The sequence below is a fragment of the Thermothielavioides terrestris genome, chromosome 1 (assembly GCF_000226115.1).
Source record: "Thermothielavioides terrestris NRRL 8126 chromosome 1, complete sequence".
Classification (NCBI taxonomy): Eukaryota; Fungi; Ascomycota; class Sordariomycetes; order Sordariales; family Chaetomiaceae; genus Thermothielavioides; species Thermothielavioides terrestris.
In genome coordinates this window covers 1,591,538-1,614,093 of record NC_016457.1, presented here as the reverse complement: position 1 = coordinate 1,614,093, position 22,556 = coordinate 1,591,538, and the positions used below count along the sequence as shown (strand labels likewise).

Sequence of the window (22,556 nt, the reverse complement as noted above, 5' to 3'; positions counted from 1 at the left end):
ATGCTGTCAATCCGGCCCGGCCATCTGCAGCAGGTCTTGCCGAGTACCTCCAGGGAAGCCGGTACTTCGCGAGACCCGCCTTCCCAGCCGCAGCGCCTGACATGATCGAGCAATGGGAGGCTGGTCGGAGGGGGGTGAGGCAGTTGCAGCTGCATGCACAACACAACATAATACAGTAATAATCTGCGCCGGAGAGCAGAGCGCAGGCAGCAAGCATTACCTCCGTACATACCATTAACGCATCCCTTCACCGTTTGTATTCTGCGCCGGCCACCTGTCTCGGCCGAGACATGCACCGGAAAAGGCGGGCAAGGCAAACGAACACGCAGGAAGCAAATGCAGGAAGAGGAATCGGAAAGGAGAACCATTAGTCAGAGGAAGGGGGGAGTGCCCGCTGTCTCCGAGGCGGAGACGCAACCATGCAGCCGGTCGGCCCGTGAAGTGTGCCTTCTTGCATGCCGTTGCCGCGGAGCCTCGGCAGATACGCGAAACGAGACCTGCAACGAAGCAATCAATGGAGGACATTTGCTTTTCTCTCCTCGGCAGTTCCTGATCTGGAATGAGTCGGAGAGCCGTTCGTACTTACGAAGCTCCGAGTTAATGATGCGGCAGTGCACGGCCGTCACACGGAGACTGTAAACAAGCCAAGTCAGGGGCAAAGTAAACACAGCAGAGACGGCACAAAAACACCACATCGCTGCCCCCGTGGACGAGCAATGCAAAACAACCTTAACCAACAACGCATAGATCCACGCAATGCACTGAAAATCTAGCGCTTCCACGGATCACATCCCCAGACAACCTCGATACGCGGCGCATCCAAAAACCAGCCCCTCCACTCCATCCTAAAACCCCACCTCCCCTCCCCCTCCAAAACTCCACCACCCTTAACCCAAAAACCTTCACTCTAGCGGCCTCAGATTCGCCCTGATCTCCCGAATCACCTCCCTCGTGCGCGCATTATCCTCGAAGCTGGCCTTGACCAAGTCCACGACCTCCTCCGCCGTGAAGTACAGGCTCAGCTCCCCCTCCATCCACAAGAACCTCACGTCCCGGAGATTGCTCTGCAGCACCTCGCTCAGATACTTGAGCCGCAGCCAGCTGCCGGCGAATTGCGCCGTGAGCGGTACCTCCTCCGCCTCCACCTCCTCCTTCCCCTTCTTCTTCTCCTGTCCCTGGACCCCTTTCCCCACCCCTTCCCCTTCACCAGCACCATGCCTCGCCAACCGGCTGGGCAAGAACAGCTCGTCCAGCTCCTCGGCCGACGCGATCAGGCCGGCGATGCTGTAGGCCTCGTCCTGGCCGATGGCGGGCAGATCCATGACGTCGGCGACCATCTTGGCAGCGACGGCGTCGACCAGCGCGCCGACCGCCTGCTGCCACACGGAGCGGGCGAGGACGGCCTCCCAGGCGGTGGCGAGCGCGCGCACGCGTCCGGTGGCGGCCGAGACGGCGGCCGCCGTGTCGGGTTGTTGCAGCAGGTTCTGCTCTCCTACAATGGAGAAAAGGGGAGGTTGTTTAGCTTGGCTGCGGGGTGATTGGTTGGTGCTATTCGCCCCGGAAGGGAAAAGAGGGGGGGAGGGGGGGAATGGGCTGGGTTGGCAAAAGGGGGTGTGGCGACTTACCGCCTAGTAGGTCGCGCAGGACGGTTTTTTGAATGGCGAGCTCGTTGGTGTAGGTGCGGTTGGCGAAACTTTGGAGGGATTTGATGTCGTTTTCGAGGCGGAGCATGTTTTGTGCTCGCGGACTGATGTCTTCGCGCTGTTTCCAGGCCGCGGCAAATTCGGATAGCCGTTCTGCCATATAGGTAGAGTCGTTGTAAAGGTACCTGTGCCCGTTAGACGGAATTCAACTGGCATGGTGCTGGAAACTTGCATGTTGCCGCCCACCTCAGGCGCGTAATGATAAGGTGAGACAGCCCTGAACAAGGCTAGGGCAAGCGTGGGCAAACTAAACAGTCCTGCTGCTTGAGTGGCAACAGGGCTGCCGGCGTGGGTCTCCTGCGTTAAGGCGGCACCGTCTTCAAAGACGGAAAATATCAGGTCCAGAACGGGTTGCGGCACGGATGAGATGCTGTACATCTCCTTCAACACCAGCTCCCTGGTCTGCGGTCCTCCCCGCGGCGCCGCCTGGGTTTGTGCTGGACCCTCAACCTCGTCGTTGTCCCCTTCGTCCCCCCAGCCCCAAGCTGCCGAAGGGTCATCCTCGTCGTCCGCTTTGCTCTCCTGGGGCTCGTCCTTGGGTTTCTCATTGGGCTCCTCCGGTGCGGCCTCGTCCTCGCCCCAGCCCCACGCATCCAGGCCGTCATCCTCGCCTTCTTCCTGTGCTTTATCCGCACCGCTGTTTGCTGCTTCTTCAGCGCCGCCCTGCTCCTCGTCATCCCAGGCATCCCAGCTGTGATCGTCCACAGAAACCGTAGCGCCATTGGCGACCAGCTGTTCGCCTTCAGCCCTGGAGACCATCTGCTTTTCAACCCTCTCCACCCGCTTCGATGCGCCGAGGCCTTGTGAAAGCTTGGCCCGTACGGTATCTAGCGCTGCTGCTCTGCATTTCGAAAACCAGACCCTGGGTGCGCTCTCTGTCCATTCTTGCAAGCCACCGAGGTTTGAGAACCCAAGGGCCTTTAACCTGGTGCAGAAGTCTTTAGCAGCTGTGATAACCTCCTGGAAAGAGTCCATGTCGTGCAAAGAGGATGGCACGGCTGAGTCTAGCCAAACAGAGGTGATCTTGTGGATTGTTTCGGGCAGCAGGGTAGACGAAATGGTCTCAACAAGGTCGGGCGGGAGCCGTTGAACTAGGAACAAGAAAACCTGCTCGAGATCTGCGAACAAGGAATGGACAGTTTTGTCTGCAGAGCCTCGCGCTTCCAGTGTATTCTGTTCCGCGCGTTATTCGAAAACTCATTGAAGAAACAGAGGGGGAACTCACGTTTTCAGTATGGATCCCTGGTAATGTCTCTGCGGCAAAATCCATCCTCGGTAGAAGGATGGCCTGGTGGATGTTCTGCCAGAGCCGACTCATCCGTTGGTCGACCTCCTTGTACGCCTTCAAGCCGATTACGGCGTCCTCAAGACTCATGGGCTCATCTACGCCGGTCAGACAAAGGGTTGCATGCACGCCCGCCTTGGTGATGCCTACCTTCTCGGGTACTATTGATTGAGACCCTGTGATTCTCCACGTCGACACTGATAAGGGCGTTCCACACATGGTCAAAGACCTCGTGAACATCCGACTTCAGCTCGAATGCCCTGATGTCGAGCAGCTTGATGGCGCGGCAGGATTTGCTCGCTCCGACGGCATCCAGCTCTTTCCAAGACCCTGAGAGATCAGCTGCGCCGGGGCGACAAGAGCGAGTGGGCGCATGAACTCACTCTCAAGCAAGTGGAGAGCATCCAGTATGCGCCGTTCGTCGCGGGCTTGCTCGACCTCGTCCAGTGTGCGGTTCACGGTCTTGATGCCTTTGAGCGCCTCGTGGACCTGCGCATTGTAGTTGAGCTCGCGGATGAGGAAGTCGGCTCTTGCCTCGATCTCTTGCACCGCGCTGCCCGACACGACAGGGGCCTCGGCTGCCTTTACGATGTCGGCGGCTAGCGCTTTGGACCGAAGGATGTCGTCCTGGACGGACTGCGCGTTCGCCTGCCATGCTCGCACATCGTCGGCCGTCTCCTCGTTGATGGCGTGAATCTCTGCCCGCAACTTTGCCTTGGCGTCCGCGAGCGCTTTGATGGCCGCTGACAAGGATTCGGCATCGAGTGGTAGGGACGAGACCTCGTCTTCGGGGAAGGAGCCGTGAACGGAGAAGTCGACGAGGGCTTGTGCGAGTTGCGCCGGGGGTGAGTGCAAGCTGGTCATGGCTTGCACTGCGGTGGAGGTGGCTGTTTCAGACGCGACTGGAGGCGTAGTAGAGAGGGAGGGTTGAATCAACTTCAAGGTCACCAGTACCAAGCGCTTCTCGTTTTTGCTGCCGTGAGCTTAACCTCCAGCAGGTCAACTGAACTGTCTACTGCCGATTATAATGTCGAGGATGGTAGACGTTGTCGATTCAGTCGAGCGCTTGGGCACGCGGTGCTGGTTGACTTGACGTAGCGGGTCGGCCAAGTGTAGCTCTGGCTTGTCAGTCCAAGAGAGCTGTCCCCAATTGGAAGTTGTTGTTCAAAGCTTCGGCCCCAGCAGGCCTTGGCCAACGGCCCACCTGCAGTGGACCCCGGCTTTCGGGCGCCTCAATGCACTACACTACCAGGTGGCCCCAGCTGTCGCTCCACAGCTCCACAGCTGCGAACTTTTGCCCTGGGAAAACCAAGCGCACAAAACTGTACCTGAATTTTATCCTTTCCCCGCTCAGCGTCACGACGACAACCATCACGGCATCACCAGTCACAATGGCCGCCACCAAGAAGAACGAGACTCCCCGCACCGGCCTGGCTGCCGTAAGTTTCCACGTTTTCCCTGCGAGCTACCAAACATGCATCTCTCGCGGCCTTGCGGGCTTGCGGCCGCCACCCTCGGGTTGAAGGTTGTGGTAGTCTTCGAGATCGCAGACATGCTAACTCTTGGCTTCAACAGGGTCTCAACAAGGGCCACGTAAGATAAGCCTTTTTGTCTCACCTCGTGGAGGATCTCCGCATTTGCTTCATCCTCTCGGGGATGCATCGAAGCAAAACCGCGGATGATGGACTCTTGGCTGACTTATGTCTGCGCCTTTTCCCCCGGATTATAGAAGACCACCGCCCGCGTCAGCAAGCCGCGCGTGAGCCGCACCAAGGGTCACCTCAGCAAGCGGACTGCCTTCGTTCGCGAGCTCGTCAAGGAGGTTGCTGGGTACGTTTATTTTCTCTCTCGCCTGGCTTCCAGGCGCTGGAGCCATGGCTGGTCTGGGCGCGATTCTAACAACGGTTGACAGCCTTGCTCCCTATGAGCGCCGCATCATCGAACTGCTCCGCAACAGCAAGGACAAGCGCGCCCGCAAGCTCGCCAAGAAGAAGGTAGGGAACGCAGAGTCGTTGCTTTTGAGTTTGCAACTCCGCTGACACGATGAGTAGCTGGGCACCTTCGGCCGTGCCAAGGCGAAGGTCGAGGACATGACCCGTGTCATCGCCGAGTCTCGCCGTGCCCACTAAGTGTTGTGCCGCTTCTGAGACCCGATGTCCGAGGAAAACGTCGAGGGGGATGAAGATGGATTCTGGGGAGGAAATCCGGGTACGGCGTGCAGTTGCGCTCCGGAGTATCGTCTTTTGCTTGCTCGTAGAATGGGCTAGCCATCTAGACCAGAATCGACCTCGCGGCTTCCTTGGGTGACGGTCTGCTTCCCCCTGTGGTATCCTCGCTGTGTAACGTGTCTCTGCTTGTGACTGTGACGGTGGCTATGGCGTGTCGACGTGGACATTGGGAGGAGTTCGAATCCCCCAGCTGTCTGTCGTACTCAGCCCTGGCAAACCTCACCACGATGCCGGGTTCAAAGGCCTATCCATGAATTGTCTCTCGGTAAATACGTTGCAAGGCCCTTATCCGAGCGGTCGCACTTCTCTGGGTCGGATCCGGGCCAATCGGAGGCCGGTTCCCCTTCCAGATGCCAACGGGTCCGTGAAACTGCCCCGGATGTGGGCCCGCACTTTTCGGCGGGGCTCACATAGCCCAAGGAAACGGAACTGCCCCGCAATCCCCAAAGCTCACAACAACTCTGTTGAACCCATCTTGGGAAATACCCAAGGTGAGCAACTTTGGACAGGAAGTGTTCCGCTGGCCTCTGTTTTTGAACTGCCGTGCTCCGGTAAGCATATTGTTTACTTAATTAGGCGGGATTCATTTTTCTTTTCTTTTTTTTTTATTTTTTTATTTATTTCTAAAGTCTCCCCCTTCCCTCCCCCCCTTGCTATCATCCGCACGCTGGAAACACGATCCAGGCTCGCCAACAATCCCCAAGGAAAGGTGCAGTTGTATTGACTTTGCTGCTTCTGCTGAGGCTCGCGACGATTCTGCGCCCGCGTTTCTGGTTGATCCAGCGGGAGCCGGGAGTCCAAAGTGCCATTGGTCTTCAGCTCTGTGGCCAGGCAGCAAGGCGGCCGATTGCTGGCAGCCTGCGCCTGCCAATCCGGTATGTCCGTCTGTCGGCATCCAGTGCGCCTCTTCTTACATGGTTGCATGCATTGTTGCCCAGGTGTGCTTGGCCTGTGAGCACAACGTGAGACCACATTTATTCTGAGCTGTCTTTTCTTGCAAGCTGCCTCTTATGGCGCTCCGCCTCTCCCAAATCCCCTGACCTCCCCCCCAACAAATTGACAAATCACCCTACGGCAAGATGCCCGTTCGTCGATCCAGAATACGGATGCTTGTCTCGGTCCTTGGGGCCATTGCGGCACTCAGCAGCATTGCCGCAGGCCAGCATGTTTCGGAACCAACCCTGGACTATGGGTAGGCCCGACACATTCGCATCAAGCTATCGAGTTGTGCCCCCTGCTTGCCTCAAACACACCCTCACTCACTGTGCCTCTTCCCTGGGCATGTGCCGGATGTTGGTCGACATCGAGCGGGTGAACAGCCACGACTGTCCCAGAGACGACTGACTAGCCTTGATCTCTCTTCTTGTTCTTCTTTGTCTCTCACTTCCGCTCCCACAATTTCATCATGCCATCATGCCCGTCACCAGTTGCTGATCATAACCCAGCTATCTTCGAGGTTTTATGCAAGACATGAACAGCCAAAATATGAGCTTTCCACCACAGAGACCGCGGTTCCGAAAGATCCAGAGCTTCCGCACCGACTATGCCCCGACTACCATCACCCAGTATGAGTCGGAGAGGAGCGGCATGCAGGTCATCGTGGCCGACCGGAAGGGCCCCAAGATCAATGGCTACTTCACCCTAGCAACCGAGATTCTCGACGATTCGGGTGCTCCCCACACCCTGGAGCATCTCATCTTCATGGGCTCCAAGAGCTACCGCTACAGGGGGCTACTGGACAAGCTAGCCGGCAGAGCTTATTCCGTGACCAACGCCTGGACGGCCGTCGACCACACTGCCTACACGCTCGAGACGGCCGGCTGGGACGGCTTCGCTCAGATCTTGCCCGTCTACCTGGAACACGTTATTCTCCCCACTCTCACCGATGATGCTTGTATCACCGAGGTACACCATATCGATGGCGAGGGAAACGATGCTGGCGTTGTCTATTCCGAGATGCAAGCGCTCCAGTACAGCAGCGGCGAGCTCATGGACCTGCGTGCCCGCCGCTTGCTCTACCCGGAGAACGTGGGCTTCAGATACGAGACCGGAGGCATGATGGAAGCGCTTCGAGTGCTGACTTCGCAGAGAATCCGAGAATTCCACAAAGCCATGTATCAGCCTCAGAATCTGGCCATTATTGTCATAGGCGAGGCCGACCATGATGAGCTCTTGAAGATACTGGATGACTTTGAAGAGAGCATCAAGGACGATATTCCACCACCAGACCCTCATTTCAAGCGCCCCTTCGTCGACTCGCCCCAGCCGCCGCCTCTGGAGAAGACCGTTGTCGAGACGGTCGAGTTCCCCGAAGAAGACGAGTCGACGGGCGAGATCGTCGTGGCCTTCTTCGGCCCGAGCTGCATCGACCAGGTCCAGGCGACGGCGATGAACATTATCATGACCTACCTCTGCGGATCGTCGGTGTCGGTCATCGAAAACACCATGGTCGAAAAGGAGCACCTGGCCAGCTCGGTGGCCTACTGGTGGGACAGCCGCCCCAACTCGGTCATCTGGTTTCAACCGACCGGCGTAGCCACCGAGAAGCTCGCCTTCGTCGAGCAGCGCTTGATTTCCCTCCTGAAGGAGGTGGCTGCAAAGCCCCTGGACATGAACTATATCAAAGAGTGTCTTCAGCGGGAGAAGCGTCAAGTGAAGCTCGAAGCCGAGGGTTCTGAGCAGTTCTACGCCACCAACCTCATCACCGACTACCTCTTCGGAAAACGCGACGGAACGACGTTGAAGGACCTGCAATCCCTGAGCGAGTACGACGCTCTCGACTCGTGGACCGAGGAGCAGTGGAGAGCGTTTCTGAAGAAGTGGATTTCGGACGCCCACCACATCTCCATCCTGGGTAAGCCGTCGCTGGAGCTCGCCAACAGCCTGAAAGCGAACGAGGAGGCACGTCTGGCCAAGAGAAGGGAAGAGCTCGGAAAGGAGGGTCTAGAGCGGCTGAGGGAGAGGCTCGAGACCGCGACCAAGAACAACGACCAGCCGATCCCGCCCGAGCTGCTGGATCAGTGGCCTGTCCCGGGCACCTCATCCATCCACTTCATCGAATCGGCGACTGCACGGTCGGGCAAAGCCCGGAGCCTGGGCGTCCTGGACAATGCGGCGCAGAAGACCATCGATGCCGCAGCTCAGGGATTACCCCTCTTCGTGCAGTTCGAGGATGTTCCCACCGATTTCGTGCATCTCACCGTCCACGTAGGCATGTCGCAGACTCCTACCAAGTTGAAGCCCCTGCTCCCTCTCTTTGCCGAAAACTTCTTCAACTCCCCGGTGTTGCGGGACGGCAAGCGCATGGAGTTCGAAGATGTCGTGAAGCAACTCGAGAAGGACACCATCAGCTATCACATCAGCTCGTCCTCACGGCTGGGTGACTACGAGGGTGTCGCTATCCAGTTCCGGGTTGACCGAGAGAGATACACGACCATTATCAGCTGGCTGCGGACCCTGATGTTTGACATCATTTTCGACCCCGTTCGCATCAAGGCGGCGATCGTCAAGGCGCTCGCCGACGTCCCCGAGGCTAAGCGAGACGGCCGAGCCATGGCCCAGGAGGTCGACACGGCGATCCATTTCAAGCCTGAATCGTACCTCGCAGCGAAGCGGACGCTGGTCAAGGCCGTGTATCTGCGCCGCCTCAAGAAGCTGATCGAGAGGGAGCCCGAGACGGTGCTGTCGTGGTTCGAAGAGCTCCGCAAGAGCCTCTTCACCTTCGAAAACATCCGCGTCCTCGTAACGGCCGACGTCGCCAAGCTCGCGAACCCCGTCGCCGCCTGGGACGACCTCACCAAGAACCCGTCGCTCGACCCCACCAAGGACGTTCTCCCCATCCCCCAGCTCCACTCGATGCTGAGCCCCGAGGGCCAGTCCCCCGGCGCCTTTGGCAGCGTCGTCATCCCCATGACGACCCTCGACAGCTCGTACAGCGTGAGCACCGCGGCGGGCTTGAAATCGTACGCGGACCCGCGCCTGCCGGCCTACCTCGTCGCGCTCGGCTACCTGGAGGCGGCCGAGGGCCCGCTGCGCAACGCGGTCCGCGGTGCCGGCCTCGCCTACGGCGTCTTCTTCTCGCACGAGGTCGACGGCGGCTACGTGCAGTTCAAGGTGTACCGCTCGCCGGACGCGAGCAAGGCGATCGAGGCCAGCCGCGCCACCGTCGCCCGGCTGGCCTCGGGCGAGCAGCCGCTCGACCGCCACCTGGTCGAGGCCGCCGTCAGCGGCGTCGTCTACGGCGTCGCCGAGGAGCAGGCCACTATGGCCGCCGCCGCCCAGCAGAACTACGTCGCCGGCGTCGTGCGCGGCCTCGAGCCCGGCTGGAACCGCAAGATCCTCGCCCGCGTGCGCGACGTCACCGACGACGAGATCCGCGCCGTCCTGCGCGACCTCATCATGCCCGTCTTCGAGCCGGGCAAGAGCAACGTCGTCGTGACGTGCGCGCCCATCATGCAGGAGGTGCGTCTTGAGCCCACCCCGTTTCCCCAACTTCTTCACCACCCTCTGCTTGTCCCCCCATTTTACACGCAGTACATCCTTCGAAGTCCGAACATGTAGGAATTTGGAAAGACGCGGCTAACAAATAAAACTGAGCAGAACATTGTCAAGACCCTTGCTGCCGCCGGGTACAAGACGCAGGTGCAGACGCTGTCGCATTTCTACGACGACTATGGGCTGAAGGTGGGCGAGGAGGATGGCGAGGAAGAGGAGGACGAGGACGAGGACGAGGACGAGGACGGAGATGAGGATGGGGATGAGGATGATGAGATGGAGGACGGGTCGTATGCGTCAGGCTCTGACGAGGATATGGACTGACTGAGTGAGTGAGTGTGCTTAGTTAGACGCTGGGTTAGAGCGGTTTACGCTTGTTATAGACTTTCATAAACGAACCGGCGGACCGGGGAAAAACTATCTCAAGTACAGCATTCCGTGCAGCGGAGAGAGTGGTAAGGGGCGACAGGGCAGATAGATCCTTCAACACGGCTGCGAAACACAGTCTCATTACTTCGTCTATTGCCATACCCTTCCGGACCATGCCGTTCAAAAGAAGAGGTCCGCTAGCAAGGCTAGATCTAACCCTTCCGCATCTATGTCAACCCTCTTGTCCGGGAACTGTCCCTCCTGCATTAGACACCCCACCATCCCACGCTCCTCCTCGTGCCTCCCGAGAACGCCGCTTGTGGTATATGCATATCATGGCACTATCCACCGTATATGCACCGACACATCATCGTCATCGGAAACGCAAAAAGACAAAGGGGAGAAAAAAAAGGCGCCGTCAGGTTGTGTCGACTAAATCCACCCACCACCAGGCACCCCTTTCCCCACCAGCAGTCAGGGGAAACCCCAATTCTCCAGTTTCGCAAACCCCCTTCCCAGTTCACGTTTCCATGCCCTCCTCAAGCATGCGCGGACTCCTCGGCGAGGGCGCGCAGGCGCTCGCGCCAGGAGTCGCAGACGGCCTCGAAGCCGCCGACGACGTCGCCGCAGACGAGGGCGCACTCGCGGCGGGCGAGGCGCTCGCCCCAGCGGCCGCGGTCGAGCCAGCGGCGGCCCTCGTCGCGCAGCTCCTCGTCGCGGCGCAGCTCGGCGACCAGGTCGCGCGCGCTCTTGAGCCGCCGCGCCGCCGTCGTCGTCGTCTGCCGCGCCATGTGCAGCGTGTCCGACAGGTAGTTGAGCGTGTGCGCCAGGTCGGCGGTCAGCGCGTGCAGCGAGGACAGCGACTGCAGCGCCGCCGTCGAGGGCCGCGGCATCAGCTCCGGCAGGGTCAGCAGCATCGGGAGCAGCGCGTCGATGGTTTCCGGTTCGGGAGGTGCGACGAGCGGGGAGAGGAGCGGGAAGGTCAGGTTGTGCAGCTGGCGGGTCTGGTGCGAGAGGTGGGTTGTGAGGGCGGAGTGGGCGGTTATTAATCTATGGAAGGTTGGGTCAGTTATGTATGCGTTTGAGTGAGGGTGAAGGGCGGGGGTTGCATAGACTAACCTCGACGCGCCTCCCTCGATGCCACCCTGCGATCCGAGATCCCTCAGGCTGTCGGTGAGCCGCTTGAAGGCGCCGTCTGCGGGCGAGCCGTTGTTTTCTGCGCCCCTCCGTGCCAAGGACTCAACCTCGTCGATCTTCTCGACCAACTTGGGCGGCATGCCGGGAGACTCCAGATCGGACTCGCTCCCGTACTCGCTCCCGTCATACTCGCTGCCCTTCCGCCGGTGACCGCGCCCATGGGACGGCAACCCTAGGCTCCCCTGACTTCGATGGCCCCTCCCCGCCGCTGACGGACTCTCGATATCCACACCACTATCCCTCACCCCGTCATCGTTTCTCTCCCCTGTTGCTTCGTCCAGGCTTATCCCCGGTGTCCTTGCCTCGTTGTCCGCGCCCGGATCCTCCCCGTCGTATGCCCCGTCGTCATACCCGTCGTAGTCATCCTCGCCGTCAGAGAAGGCGCCGGCCAGCTCGTCAGCTAAATTCCCCAGGCCGCCACCTCCGTCAGCCCCGGCGCCACCGCCGGAAATGCCCAGGTCCATGGAGGAGTCGTTGTACGAGGAGGCCTTGGACTGACGGCGGTCCTGTTGCGGAGAGTACGAGGTGTAGGAGGCGGCGGAGTGGAAGTCGAGGGAGGGGTGCGGGGAGTGCCGCGGTGTTTGCGGAGACGACATGTTGGACGGCTGGTCTGAGGTCGATGAGTTGTGCAGTTCGTTCGCTGGCGCAGTTGGGGAGACGCGGTATCGCTGCCTATGTCACCGGCCGTGAACGTGCTGGACTCTTGTCTTTCGTCGTTCGTTTCCCAGCAGAGGCGATGGTAGGTTCCTTTGAAATGCGCAGTTGGCTGGGGAAGCGTTGCCGTGGTTATCGTCAGGTTCATGCGTCCTCTGTTGCGGAGAAACAGAGTCGCAGAAAGGTTGGGTATAGTAGACTGCGCGGTCTATAGCTTACTACGCGGATCCGGTGGGACACAAAGGTGCAAGGCGGTTGGATGGGTTAGCCGGCAGGGGGAAAAATAGCGATGCTCGATGTCAGAGCAGAGGTCAACCCTCCGCTGGGATTGTTTGAAAAGCAGAGAATGCACGAAGATACCAGGTACCAGGAAGCTAATTCATCAACCGGGGTTAGCAGGCCAGAGACATTGTGCCGCTGTCGTTTCGGGTGTCAACGCAGCATTGCCTTAAAAAGACCAGAGCAGTGTTTTAGACAAAACGAGTCCTCCAATTGATGTACTTGATGTCGGGTCACACGTTAAGTGTTGGTTGTGTTATTTGAGCCCATCGGGCTGCTGTGTGCACCCTCCCGTCCCAAAGGTACCGCCTTAACTACCAGGTACCGTAACAGATACCAGGTAATGTGTCTCACAGGTTACGGAACTGGAAGGCGCCCCACAGGGGCCCGCCGCAGCCAACCGAGCGGTCGAGGTGAACGCCTCCAAGTGACGTGCAGGCGAAATCTAATATATATACTACACAACTGCCCAGATTTTTCCGGTTACTGCGATAGTCCTTTTGGCCGCGAAACAGGGGTCTTCCTTAACTAATTGTTATTGCACTCCACCTTCTAGGCCGTTAACAAATAACAGGTGCAGGGTACATGACTGTTAGTGATTTTTCCTCTCCCTTCCATTGGCTTACGGCTAAATCGTCATTTCCTTTCCCTATTGTTTTGTTTTCCTTTTTCCTCCTTTTCTCTACGCGCCTGCATCGGAGGCTACGCGCCCGCACCGTGGAACCGGGGGAGCCGTACGCAGGTGCCTGGGCAACTGGGCCAGCCGTAGGCAGGTCGGCATCTGGGGGAGCCGTACGCAACCGGGGGAGCCGTACGCAGGGCATACCGCGGGCGGCACCGGGGCCACAACGCGGGCACCGGGGGCACAACGTGGGCACCGGGGGCATGCCGTGGGCACTGGGGGCACAACGTGGGCACCGGGGGCATGCCGTGGGCACCGGGGGCATGCCGTGGGCACCGGGGGCATGCCGTGGGCACCGGGGGCATGCCGTGGGCACAACGCGGGCACCGGGGGCATACCGTGGGCACTGGGGCCACAACGCGGGCACCGGGGCTACAACGCGGGCACCAGGGCCACAACGCGGGCACCGGGGGCACAACGCAGGCACCGGGGGCATACCGTGGGCACCGGGGGCATGCCATAGGCACAACACAGGCACCAGGGCCATAACGCGGGCACCAGGGGCATGCCGTGGGCACCGGGGGCTTGCCGGCACAACGCGGGCACCGGGGGCACAACGCGGGCACCGGGGGCACAACGTAGGCACCAGGGCCACAACGTGGGCACCGGGGGTAGAACGCGGGCACCGGGGGCACAGCGCGAGCACTGGGGGTATAACGTAGGCACAACGTACCTACCTAGGTAAGGTAGGTAGGCAACTGTGGGAGCCGTAGGCCGGGAGGCAAGCCGTGGGCCAGGAGTACGCAGGTAATGCAGGTGGGCAGGAGGTAGTAACAGTAAGCAAGTCATGTGATGTAAAAATGCAGACAAAAAACCCACGAGCCCGCGAAGCGGGCTCCAAACCCCTAGTACCATACTCATACAGTAAAGTTAAGGGGCTCTCAGGAACTGCTTGATCAAGCAAGGAGACAAATACGGATATCGATACCTATCGCTCCACAACCTATCCGGCTGACGACTCGTTCCTTCACCGTGGGGTAGGTGCGTCTGACGGCGCGCGATCGGATGGCTTCGTCGAGATCCATTCCTGGCGCGCCAAGACATTTTCTCCCACACCACAGGTAGCTCTCGTTGGCTCAGCGTTCAAGACAGCTTCGACAACCCAAGGCCGCCGGGCCAGCCAGTACAATGGCCAACTTCCGCAGGTTCCGGCCCGACGACCTGCACAAGCTCTCGAAATGCAATTTAGATCCGTTCACCGAGACATATGAGCTGGGGTTCTACCTGCAGTACTACGCGAAGTGGCCATCACTGTTCCAGGTCGCCGAGGACCAGCATGGCAACATCATTGGATACAGTAATTGACGCCTGCCAGCTCGCTTCTCTTCTTTCGCCTTGTGACCCTCCTCCCCCCCCCGGCTCCGCTGACATCACCCCCGCAGTCATGGGCAAGCTCGAGTCCTCGCCCGACGTGTACCGCTTCTCGGAGCACTACCTGCCGTGGCACGCCCACATCACCGCCGTCACGGTGGCCCCCGAGGCCCGCCGCCTCGGCATCGGCAGGCTGCTGACGGAGCAGCTCGAGGTCGCCGCCGACGCGAACAATGCCTGGTTCGTCGACCTGTTCGTGCGCGTCAGCAACCACAAGGCCATCGCCTTCTACAAGAGCATGGGGTACAGCGTCTTCCGGGTCGTGAAGGACTACTACGGCGACCATTCGAGCGATCCGACGCTGTCGAGCGAGGACGCGTACGACATGCGCAAGCCCATGAAGAGGGACGTCAACAGGGAGCATGTCAGGGAGGACGGTGAGAAGTACGAGGTCGATCCCTCTGACGTGTGGTAGAGGCTTGCGAAGGATGTGTGCTTGAGACGACGGATCTGGGCGTCATCCGTATCACGATACGGCTTCGCCTATGAGGCCCGACGCGTCGCCCTAAACCTGGGTTCTTCGTACCGAGGAGGTGCTCGACACTCTGGCTACTTCTGGCCGGCGACGATGCCTTAGTGACGCTTGTCTACAGGCCACAGAGCCCCGTGGTGCCTCCTCGGGCGCACCTAGGCAGGACTCGGTACTCCTCAACTCGCATTCGCAGCACCCGGAGCAGTTCCACTCGGCAACGGCTAAACTCTTGTGCCCAGCTTGTCCAGCGGTCCGAGACGCGGCTCCGAAGCTCGAGAAAGTCTGTGTGGCTAATATAAGACTATTAGAGAGCTTGTTGTATTGCAAGCTCAGAAACGATCCGCGCCCTGGTTCAGCCGAAGCCGCAGCCGAGTCTATCCAAGTCCAAGTGGAACTGGTGTCAGATATTTGACCCGCGAACTACGTTCGATTGCCTGTCCGTCTGCTCATGTTCACAAGGTCGACGAAGGGGCCGACCCCACGTTGGCATCTTGACTGAGTTGTTCTGGACAACTCTACCATTGCTTATATTTGCATATGGCTGATCGGGTTCGCCGAGTCAACCCTTGTTCGCCCTTCGTCCTCTCTTCACTTGCTTACTTAGTCTTTGCCTATATTCTCTTGTCCGGCGTTGACATCGTAAGAAGACCTCCAAGTTATATGGAGATACCTACGGGACTTGCGGCGGTGCCTGCGGTTCTCCCCGACTGAACGTAGACTTCTGCATACCATCTTCAGCAGGATCCTTCCTTGAGCGCGAGCGGTTCCAGGCGGAACAAAGGGATGTCGTTGGTTTTTGCATGATAGAATACATGCCTAAGCCAGGATGTTAATTGCTTGCTGAGAGACCGCAACTGCTCCACGATGCTTATCACAGCTTGCTTGGCTTGTTCCCGCCCAAATATGTGTTCGCCAGCTTGAGCATCTCGACCGCCTCGGCCACCATCTCGTCGACGATCTCGCCGGCCGGCTGGATCTTGTCGATGGCGCCGGCCACCTGCCCCATGAGATGCGGCACGTCAACCTCATTGCCCTGCTCGAGATCATGCTCGAGCGGGACGATCCCCTTGCTGCAGAGCTCCTGTATCCTGTCCGGCTGCGCGTGCCACTTCCGGATGTAGTCGTTCGTCTTCATCCTCAGCGGCCGCCCGCTCAGCACCAGCGTGCGCTCCGTGTCCTCAAACCCACAACTGACCACCGCCCTCTTGTGCTCCTCGCTACACCCGGCCTCAACGCTGGCCACGAACCTCGTGCCCACCCACACCCCGGCCGCGCCCTGCATCAACGAGCTGGCCAAGCCCCTCCCATTCGAAATCCCCCCGGCCGCCACCACGATCGCCGGCTGCTCCCCGCCCAGCATCTTCGGCCTATACCGCCTGGCCACGTCCACCACGGCCGGAATCAGCACGCTGCTCGCCACGTCGCCGGTATGCCCTCCGCCCTCCCCTCCCTGCGCACACACCATATCCACCCCGCGCTCCAGCGCCTTGACGGCATGTTTCGGATGCCCAACCATGTTCATGACCAAGATCCCGGCAGCGTGCAGCCGCTCGATGACCTCGCGCGGCGGCACGCCGACGGCGCTGACGAACAGGCGCGCGCCGGACTCGATGGCGACGCCGACCAGCTCGTCGAGCCGGCCGCCCGTGTAGTCGTGGTTGGTCGCGCGCGCGCCGCCGCCGACCTGCGGCAGCGCCAGGTCGATGCCGAACGGCAGGTCCGGCGCGCGCAGCCGCGCCTTGAGTTCCGCCACGATCTCGCGCAGCTGCTCCGGCGTGTACATGAAGCCGCCCACCACGCCCAGGCCGCCCGCGTTGGAGACCGCCGCGGCGAGCGCGGCGCCGGACGTGCGCGCCATGCCGGCCAGGAGGATGGGGTCTGCCCCGGAGGGTTAGATTGGATGTTGGGAAAGTTGGGAGTGGTAATAGGGAGAGAGGACGGCTTACGGCGGATGCCGAGGAGGGTTGTGAGCGGGGTGGTGATTGGGCCGGTTTGGGGTTGGGAAGACATCGTGTGTCGGCGTTGAGAGGATAAGAAGATCTCAGGCTTTGGAAGATCGGGAATGAGGATATTCGGTGCACGAACTACAAGCGCTAGGTGACACGGCTGAAGGAAGGCAGGTGAGTGGGTTGGCCAGAAGCTGCTGCGTCTTGCACGGGCAGAGAGAGCAACAACTTCAAGACCACTGGGACGAAGAGATAGCAGCGCTAAGTGAAGGGAGATACAGGGGCGAGATGACCACAAAAAGTACGAGACGACCAACTCCGAACAAGCCGCTTCACAAGAACACCTCCCTCACAGTCACCAACCAGGTGGTGGGTGATCTGAGCTTTCAACACCCCCAACAGGCACCGGGAACAAGCAGACAAGCCCCTGGTCCCACCGAGAGCCAAGATGCGGGGGAGCCGTGGCGCTGCGGGAGGAGCCGAGGCATCTCTGCATGTGGCCTCAGACGGGGCGCCCAAGGGGGAATGGGACGCGGAAGAAATCCATACACTTAAAAAAAAAAAAAAAAAAAAAAAAAAAAAAAAAAAAAAAAAAAAAAAAAAAAAAAAAAAAAAAAAAACACTGGGGATTCCCTAGTCGTCACCGATCCCGAGCTTTCTGCTGTCTATGGCCGTATGTGACAGTTGGAATCATAAGCAGCCTCTATAGATGACGATCACATTTCCCTGCGGTCCTTTCATAACCAAGCAAATTGTTTCATTGATTTTCTTTTCTTTTCTTTTCTTTTCTTCTTTTTTTTTTTTTTTTTTTTTTTTCCTTCAAATAAAGCCTTGTTTTCATATCGTCACTCCCCCCCAGTCCCCAACAACACCTTAGCAAACAATTACGCTAACACGCTCTTTCTTCTGTGTATGATGTTCGCAAGCGATGTACAGCAGTATAGACACCATCAAACTGCCTAGGCATGCCATCTCTCCCCTTAGGAGCACCAACCGGCATATAACTATTCATGAATTTCATGCAACATTTATCGTGGCCCGTAACTGCGTATCTAAAACCCGCCAACGCCAGATATTAATGCCCAGAGCCAAAGCACATCGTACAGTAAATAGGACATCGGGTGTTTCATTCCGCTCCCCATGCCCTTATTTGGAATCAAGCGTGGTTGGTCCAAGCACTCATGAGCCGCCACAATTATGACCCCGTCTCCGTCCGCGGGTACCCATGTACGTGTTTCGCGCCCTGAGAATCAGTCAAAATGCGGCAGCCGCGCCGGCACAAACGTGCTTTGGACCCGCGACTCGCCATTCGCTTTGAGCGTCGGCGAGAGCGCCGGCTCCGGAGATATTGCAGACCGCGGCTTTGGCTCCTCCACCTCCACCTCCCCCGACTCGGCGTCACCGGTTGCACCAGGGCTTGCGCCGGGGACTTGCCCCTCAGGAGGTCGGAGTGGAGCTTCTCGATCCAGCGAGCCGTCCTTTCCCTCTATCCCGCCGGTTGCCTCCGAAGCGCGGCCTGACGGGTCCTTGCTCAGCCCCCGCTGCACGGCCAGTTGCGCGGCAGCCTGCCGCCTGCGTTCGAGTTCCTCGTGCTCTTCCCTTTCGGCTTGCTCCTCTTCCCGCTGGAGGTCTTCCAGCGAAGGGAACCCCATTGCCTCCTCCATGGTCCGGGAAGGGGAAACGGGGTTGCTGCTGCCCCGGGAATCATTCGGCGTGTTTCCCGACGACAATGTCGTCCGCGAATGCGTCCTAGATAGGTTCCTGTCTCTGTCTGCAGGCCGTTTCCCCTTGCTGTTGTGCGTTCTGGTGCTGCCCTGGTCGTCGACGCGCTCCAAAGCCACTGTGAACTCGTCGTCCAGCGGGACCGCGTCCTCGTCGCCTTCGCCATCGCTCGGGAACAGATCCCCTCGTGACCTGTATGAGCTCGACGTGTCCCCCGATGTGGTGGTGTCGCTCCTCGACCTGGCTCTTTGCCGCGGCGACCCCTTCTGGCGTCGTGCGGCGTCCTCCTCTTCGCTGCTCCCCAGTAATGGCTCACGCTCCTCCTGTCCCGCCGACCCTTGATACCCCTGTGCCGTTCCCCCACTACCTGGATGCTCCCTCAAATTGGCGGCCGACGGCTTGTACCTCAATGATCCCACGATCTTGAAGGGCAACCTCCCCAGAAAGCCCAGCGGCGCCGTCCGCGGAATGACGTTCGGGTCCTCCTCGCTAGACACCTTCCTCCTGACCGCGCCTCTCGTCCCGTAACTCATCCCCCTCCTCCGCCTCGGCTGGTCGACCACATCGCCGCCACCCGCACCGCTCCCTCCCACCCCACGGGACCCTCTATGCCCCGACCCCGTCCCAGCAAGCAGCCGATCCCAATTCTCCCCGCGCCCCATCCACCCTCCCCACAACCCGCCGCTGCCACTCCCCCCACCACCGGCACCGCCGGCATGCAGCCCGTCCTCGTCCGCACCGCCGACGAAGCCGGGGAACTCGGCGTCGAGGTCGGCCTCCCAGTCGTCGTAGAAGTCGAAGCTGTGCTCGACGCGGCGGGCGCCGCGGTCGCGCTCGCGGGCGCGGCGCGCGCGCTCGTCCCGGCCGCCCACGCACACGCTCACGCAGGCGTCGACGGCGCCCGCCACCGCGCCCACGCACGGCCCCACGTACCGGTGGCCGAACGACCAGATGCCCGCGGCCGCGTCCGACGTCACGGCCTCGGTCGTGTGCGACAGCTGGTTCCACCGCTGGCGGAGGCGGGGGTCTTGGATGAAGGCCATTTTTTCTTTTTCCCTTGTTTTTCCCTCTCTTCTTTTTACGCTGTGTGTTATTTGTTTGGTTCAAGTCGTTTTGTGTGCTGCGGAGGGGTCGCAGGGGCCGCGGCTGGGTGGTGCTGGTGGTGGGTGATTGGGGGAGGGAGGACGGCGGCAGGTGAGACAGGGAGGTACGGAAGGCGGGTGAGGCGATTGAATAAAGGGATCGACAGCGGTGTGGATGCAGCGGGCACGCGAGTTCTGCAGCGTGGATTCGAGAGCATTAATCGGATAGAGGCAGCGCGTGTGGGTGGCCGTCTAATCAATGGGTCCGTTGGCGGTCGGATCGAAGTCGACGGCGGATGGATCTGATGTTCGTGGCGCCAGCATCGGAACACCGCCACGGGTAATCAAGCAGTTATTTTGCGTCGGGGGAAGCAAGCCACTCTAAGGATGGATATTGGTCGCGAGACATTGGCGATTGTATATGTCGAGCGAGTTTGTTCAGAGCGGCCACATTCCAAGCATTACACTGGGATTATGGACGTGGTTGGCAGGGCACGGTTGGGAAGCTATCAATCAGCCTTGTAGCAGGGCTGCGGGATGAATGGATAATGACGGATTGATGCATAACTTTGGAGGGGCAGTTCCTCCTGCTCCTGCACGAGCTTGGCCCCACTCTCAGTTACACTAGGTACACTACCGACGGAGAATTCACTCCGTCCTGACACAATCTAGGAACGGGCCGCCATGCCTGGTCCCGTTAATTGCACACACACGAGACCACGGGATGTCCTCTCAGCCAGCGGAGGTCATCAGAAGCCGGACACCGAATCATCAGAACCAGCCCACTCATAGGCTGCCCGCCAGGGGCTCTCTGGAGCGCCCCTGACCCAAGGAGAAGTGCGAAATGCAGCTTTATCTGACGGCCGTTGACTCTGGAGAGCACAGCAATAACTACGGATATGCTTTTACACAGCAGGGTGACTAGGGGTCTATCCGAGACGAGCGCTTTTGGTGACAAGCATACTGCATCACGCTGTGGACTAACAAGGATGCCTGCTGATGATTCTAAGGGTCCATCACGGCCGCTCACGTGAGAGCATCAACGGCCTAGCTCGGGCGGCGAGGATCGCGAGCGCCTGAGAGTGAGCGTTGCGTGCGTGTCGAGTAATGCTCCACCCAGGTGACAACGGCCCAGTTGTAGAAGCCCCGGCTCCCTCCACCGAATCTAGCGGTGACCGTTCGTTGTTGCTGTTGCCGCTGCGGCGGCCGGCGCGGGAGGCGGGCGCTCGGGGCCGTACATCTGCGGCTGTTGCTGTTGCTGCTGGTGGAGCTCGTCCTCGGTCTCGTCGTCGTACTCGTCGCCCTCGTCGCTGACCTCCTCCTCGTCCTCGCCTTCGTCGTACTCGTCGTCCTCGTACTCGCTCTCGTCGCCGTCCAGCTCGCCCTCGGCGTACTCGTGGTCGACCGTGCCCGTCAGCCCCTGCGGGATGCCCCGGCCCTGCTGCTGCATCTGCTTGATGATGCCGTTTAGCTTCTCCAGCTTCTTGCGCAGCTCGTCGATCTCGCTCAGGTTCTTGTTGCGCTCTTCCGCCATCTTGATGATGTTGCCGTTCACCTGGTCGTGCTTGCGCTTGAGGATCTCGTTCTCGCGCTCCAGCCGCTTCGTCTTCTTGGACATGTCCTCCATCTCCTTCCGGAACGTCGTGAACAGGTCGTTACTATTATTGAGCGTGTCCTCCACCTGTGCAGCCCCCGCGTCAGCCTGCGCGCTCGACCGAAGCGTGGCAACGCCACAGACCTGTTTGAACTTGTCCACGTAGACGTTGAGCTGGTGTCGCAGTTCCGCCTCCGTCTTGGTGAAGGTCTGCACCTGCGCGTTGAGCTGCCTCGACCGCGCCAGCTCCGCCTCGTAGTTCTTCTTCTCACGCTCGTACCTGGCCATGTGGTACTGCACCTCGAGTTCTTTGGTGCGCATCTGCGAGTGGAAATGCAGCTCCCGCAGCTCGTACTGGTCGATGAATGACTTGAAGCGTTGGCAGAACCTAGCAGCGGTGAGCAGTGTGAGGAATGAGGGGCGGTCAGGATTCGGTGGGACGTACAACTCCTCGACCTCCATGTCGACCACCTGCTTGCGCGGATTGTCCTTTTCTTCCTGGTATTCGTCCATCCGCCTGAGAAGGCCCGAGTACCTCTCGTCCCAGGTGTTCTGGCTTCTAACCTGCGTGTCGGACAGCGTCTTGTTCTCGTTCTACACAAGCCGTCCCGTCAGCACACACCGCGCTTCGCCGGCGCCAAACCCCGAGGCGAGAGGGAGCGCCAACCTTCAACTTGTTGTTCTCCTTCTGGAGCTCCCGGCAGAGCTTTTCCAACTTCTCCTTCAAGGACACGGTTTTGTTGAGCTCGTTCCTGCTGTTGTCTTTGTCCTTCTGTAACTGGTCGCCGCGCTTCTTGTGCTTGATACTTTCCCGCTCGTGCCGTTTCATCTCGGACAAGAGGTCGGAACAGCGCTTTGTTAGGTGCTCGATCTTTTGGATGTCGCTCATCTTGGACGTCTGGCTGTGCAGCTCCCGGTTCGCCTTCCTAACCTCGCGCTCTGCAGCCCATGTCAGCGGTCAAGCGTCCGTGCTGCGCCCCTCCCCCCTTCCCCCCCTTTCTTCTGCCGCTACAGTTCTGGCGATGCCGTAGTCCTAGTGTACTGAGTTCTCTCTCCGCCTACCCCCAAACATCGCGAGTGGTCCACTGCTTCGTCGGCCCGCGCGAACTTAGAGACGTGCATGCAACCCACCTATTTCAGCCTCCTGATCCTTCTCGCCCGCAGCATCGAGTTCCAGCTGCGAGATCCGTTGCGCGATCAGCTTGGACGCTTCGGTCGGCTCCGGCGCCTTCTTCTGCTTCCCCTTCTTTCCGGGAGCAGTGCCGGGTGGTGCCGCGGCGGAGTGCCCGCCCCCAGGGGCTCCGTCGGACACGGGTGGATTTTGGACTCCATTTGCCACGGGCGTCGCGGGTCGGGGTGCCGCAGTCGCTGAAGCCATCGCGGGGTTGGGCGTTGACATTAGAGGACGAAGAAGTCCACAGACCGCTTCCGCTCTTTCGCCTTGTCCGTGGTTGTAGTCGGGGGTCGTGGTCAGTGGG

At 59.8% G+C, this 22,556-nt stretch overlaps 8 protein-coding genes across 8 annotated transcripts; 3 read left to right on the top strand and 5 right to left on the bottom strand.

The window, feature by feature from the left end:
* Positions 1-1,095: 1,095 nt before the first annotated feature.
* THITE_2106931 (uncharacterized protein) lies at positions 1,096-4,136 on the bottom strand. The gene is made up of 5 exons (XM_003648875.1): positions 3,372-4,136; positions 3,139-3,318; positions 2,929-3,086; positions 1,626-2,876; positions 1,096-1,492 (listed from the first exon to the last, which is right to left on the bottom strand). Exons 1-4 carry the CDS (start codon positions 3,850-3,852, stop codon positions 1,629-1,631), a joined length of 2,067 nt encoding a protein of 688 aa, XP_003648923.1. The 5' UTR covers positions 3,853-4,136; the 3' UTR covers positions 1,096-1,492; positions 1,626-1,628.
* Positions 4,137-4,350: 214 nt separating this feature from the next.
* On the top strand, positions 4,351-5,483 carry THITE_2061803 (60S ribosomal protein L36). Its single transcript, XM_003648874.1, has 5 exons — positions 4,351-4,427; positions 4,564-4,581; positions 4,718-4,818; positions 4,901-4,982; positions 5,040-5,483. Exons 1-5 carry the CDS (start codon positions 4,380-4,382, stop codon positions 5,115-5,117), a joined length of 327 nt encoding a protein of 108 aa, XP_003648922.1. The 5' UTR covers positions 4,351-4,379; the 3' UTR covers positions 5,118-5,483.
* Positions 5,484-6,648: 1,165 nt separating this feature from the next.
* Positions 6,649-9,922, top strand: THITE_2106927 (uncharacterized protein). The gene has a single exon (XM_003648873.1). It carries the CDS (start codon positions 6,687-6,689, stop codon positions 9,774-9,776), a length of 3,090 nt encoding a protein of 1,029 aa, XP_003648921.1. The 5' UTR covers positions 6,649-6,686; the 3' UTR covers positions 9,777-9,922.
* Positions 9,923-10,436: 514 nt separating this feature from the next.
* On the bottom strand, positions 10,437-12,049 carry THITE_2106924 (uncharacterized protein). The gene is made up of 2 exons (XM_003648872.1): positions 11,199-12,049; positions 10,437-11,129 (listed from the first exon to the last, which is right to left on the bottom strand). The coding sequence occupies exons 1-2, from the start codon at positions 11,870-11,872 to the stop codon at positions 10,619-10,621; spliced, it is 1,185 nt and encodes a 394-aa protein (XP_003648920.1). The 5' UTR covers positions 11,873-12,049; the 3' UTR covers positions 10,437-10,618.
* A 1,680-nt stretch (positions 12,050-13,729) lies between these two features.
* On the top strand, positions 13,730-14,974 carry THITE_2106919 (uncharacterized protein). The gene is made up of 3 exons (XM_003648871.1): positions 13,730-13,868; positions 13,984-14,188; positions 14,274-14,974. Exons 2-3 carry the CDS (start codon positions 14,020-14,022, stop codon positions 14,675-14,677), a joined length of 573 nt encoding a protein of 190 aa, XP_003648919.1. The 5' UTR covers positions 13,730-13,868; positions 13,984-14,019; the 3' UTR covers positions 14,678-14,974.
* A 551-nt stretch (positions 14,975-15,525) lies between these two features.
* THITE_2106918 (uncharacterized protein) lies at positions 15,526-16,842 on the bottom strand. Its single transcript, XM_003648870.1, has 2 exons — positions 16,681-16,842; positions 15,526-16,612 (listed from the first exon to the last, which is right to left on the bottom strand). The coding sequence occupies exons 1-2, from the start codon at positions 16,742-16,744 to the stop codon at positions 15,606-15,608; spliced, it is 1,071 nt and encodes a 356-aa protein (XP_003648918.1). The 5' UTR covers positions 16,745-16,842; the 3' UTR covers positions 15,526-15,605.
* A 1,063-nt stretch (positions 16,843-17,905) lies between these two features.
* THITE_2106916 (uncharacterized protein) lies at positions 17,906-19,123 on the bottom strand. The gene has a single exon (XM_003648869.1). It carries the CDS (start codon positions 18,933-18,935, stop codon positions 17,931-17,933), a length of 1,005 nt encoding a protein of 334 aa, XP_003648917.1. The 5' UTR covers positions 18,936-19,123; the 3' UTR covers positions 17,906-17,930.
* An 890-nt stretch (positions 19,124-20,013) lies between these two features.
* Positions 20,014-22,511, bottom strand: THITE_2106911 (uncharacterized protein). The gene is made up of 6 exons (XM_003648868.1): positions 22,457-22,511; positions 22,203-22,292; positions 21,746-22,021; positions 21,524-21,672; positions 21,223-21,466; positions 20,014-21,165 (listed from the first exon to the last, which is right to left on the bottom strand). The coding sequence occupies exons 3-6, from the start codon at positions 21,965-21,967 to the stop codon at positions 20,650-20,652; spliced, it is 1,131 nt and encodes a 376-aa protein (XP_003648916.1). The 5' UTR covers positions 21,968-22,021; positions 22,203-22,292; positions 22,457-22,511; the 3' UTR covers positions 20,014-20,649.
* Positions 22,512-22,556: the final 45 nt, after the last annotated feature.

Bases quoted from the DNA above. Each gene is read 5' to 3' on its own strand.
- THITE_2106911 (XM_003648868.1), bottom strand. From the start codon at position 21,967: ATGAGCGACATCCAAAAGATCGAGCACCTAACAAAGCGCTGTTCCGAC. The intron at 21,467-21,523 runs GTACGTCCCACC...CACCGCTGCTAG, and splicing joins GACATGGAGGTCGAGGAGTT to GTTCTGCCAACGCTTCAAGT. The intron at 21,166-21,222 runs GTCTGTGGCGTT...GGGGCTGCACAG, and splicing joins ACGTGGACAAGTTCAAACAG to GTGGAGGACACGCTCAATAA.
- THITE_2106919 (XM_003648871.1), top strand. From the start codon at position 14,020: ATGGCCAACTTCCGCAGGTTCCGGCCCGACGACCTGCACAAGCTCTCG. The intron at 14,189-14,273 runs GTAATTGACGCC...TCACCCCCGCAG, and splicing joins TGGCAACATCATTGGATACA to TCATGGGCAAGCTCGAGTCC.
- THITE_2106918 (XM_003648870.1), bottom strand. From the start codon at position 16,744: ATGTCTTCCCAACCCCAAACCGGCCCAATCACCACCCCGCTCACAACC. The intron at 16,613-16,680 runs GTAAGCCGTCCT...CCTCCGGGGCAG, and splicing joins AACCCTCCTCGGCATCCGCC to ACCCCATCCTCCTGGCCGGC.
- THITE_2106916 (XM_003648869.1), bottom strand. From the start codon at position 18,935: ATGAGTTACGGGACGAGAGGCGCGGTCAGGAGGAAGGTGTCTAGCGAG.
- THITE_2106924 (XM_003648872.1), bottom strand. From the start codon at position 11,872: ATGTCGTCTCCGCAAACACCGCGGCACTCCCCGCACCCCTCCCTCGAC. The intron at 11,130-11,198 runs GTTAGTCTATGC...AACCTTCCATAG, and splicing joins ATCGAGGGAGGCGCGTCGAG to ATTAATAACCGCCCACTCCG.
- THITE_2106931 (XM_003648875.1), bottom strand. From the start codon at position 3,852: ATGACCAGCTTGCACTCACCCCCGGCGCAACTCGCACAAGCCCTCGTC. The intron at 3,319-3,371 runs GTGAGTTCATGC...CTGATCTCTCAG, and splicing joins TGCTCTCCACTTGCTTGAGA to GGTCTTGGAAAGAGCTGGAT. The intron at 3,087-3,138 runs GTAGGCATCACC...TGACCGGCGTAG, and splicing joins AATCAATAGTACCCGAGAAG to ATGAGCCCATGAGTCTTGAG.
- THITE_2106927 (XM_003648873.1), top strand. From the start codon at position 6,687: ATGAACAGCCAAAATATGAGCTTTCCACCACAGAGACCGCGGTTCCGA.
- THITE_2061803 (XM_003648874.1), top strand. From the start codon at position 4,380: ATGGCCGCCACCAAGAAGAACGAGACTCCCCGCACCGGCCTGGCTGCC. The intron at 4,819-4,900 runs GTACGTTTATTT...AACGGTTGACAG, and splicing joins CTCGTCAAGGAGGTTGCTGG to CCTTGCTCCCTATGAGCGCC. The intron at 4,983-5,039 runs GTAGGGAACGCA...CACGATGAGTAG, and splicing joins GCAAGCTCGCCAAGAAGAAG to CTGGGCACCTTCGGCCGTGC.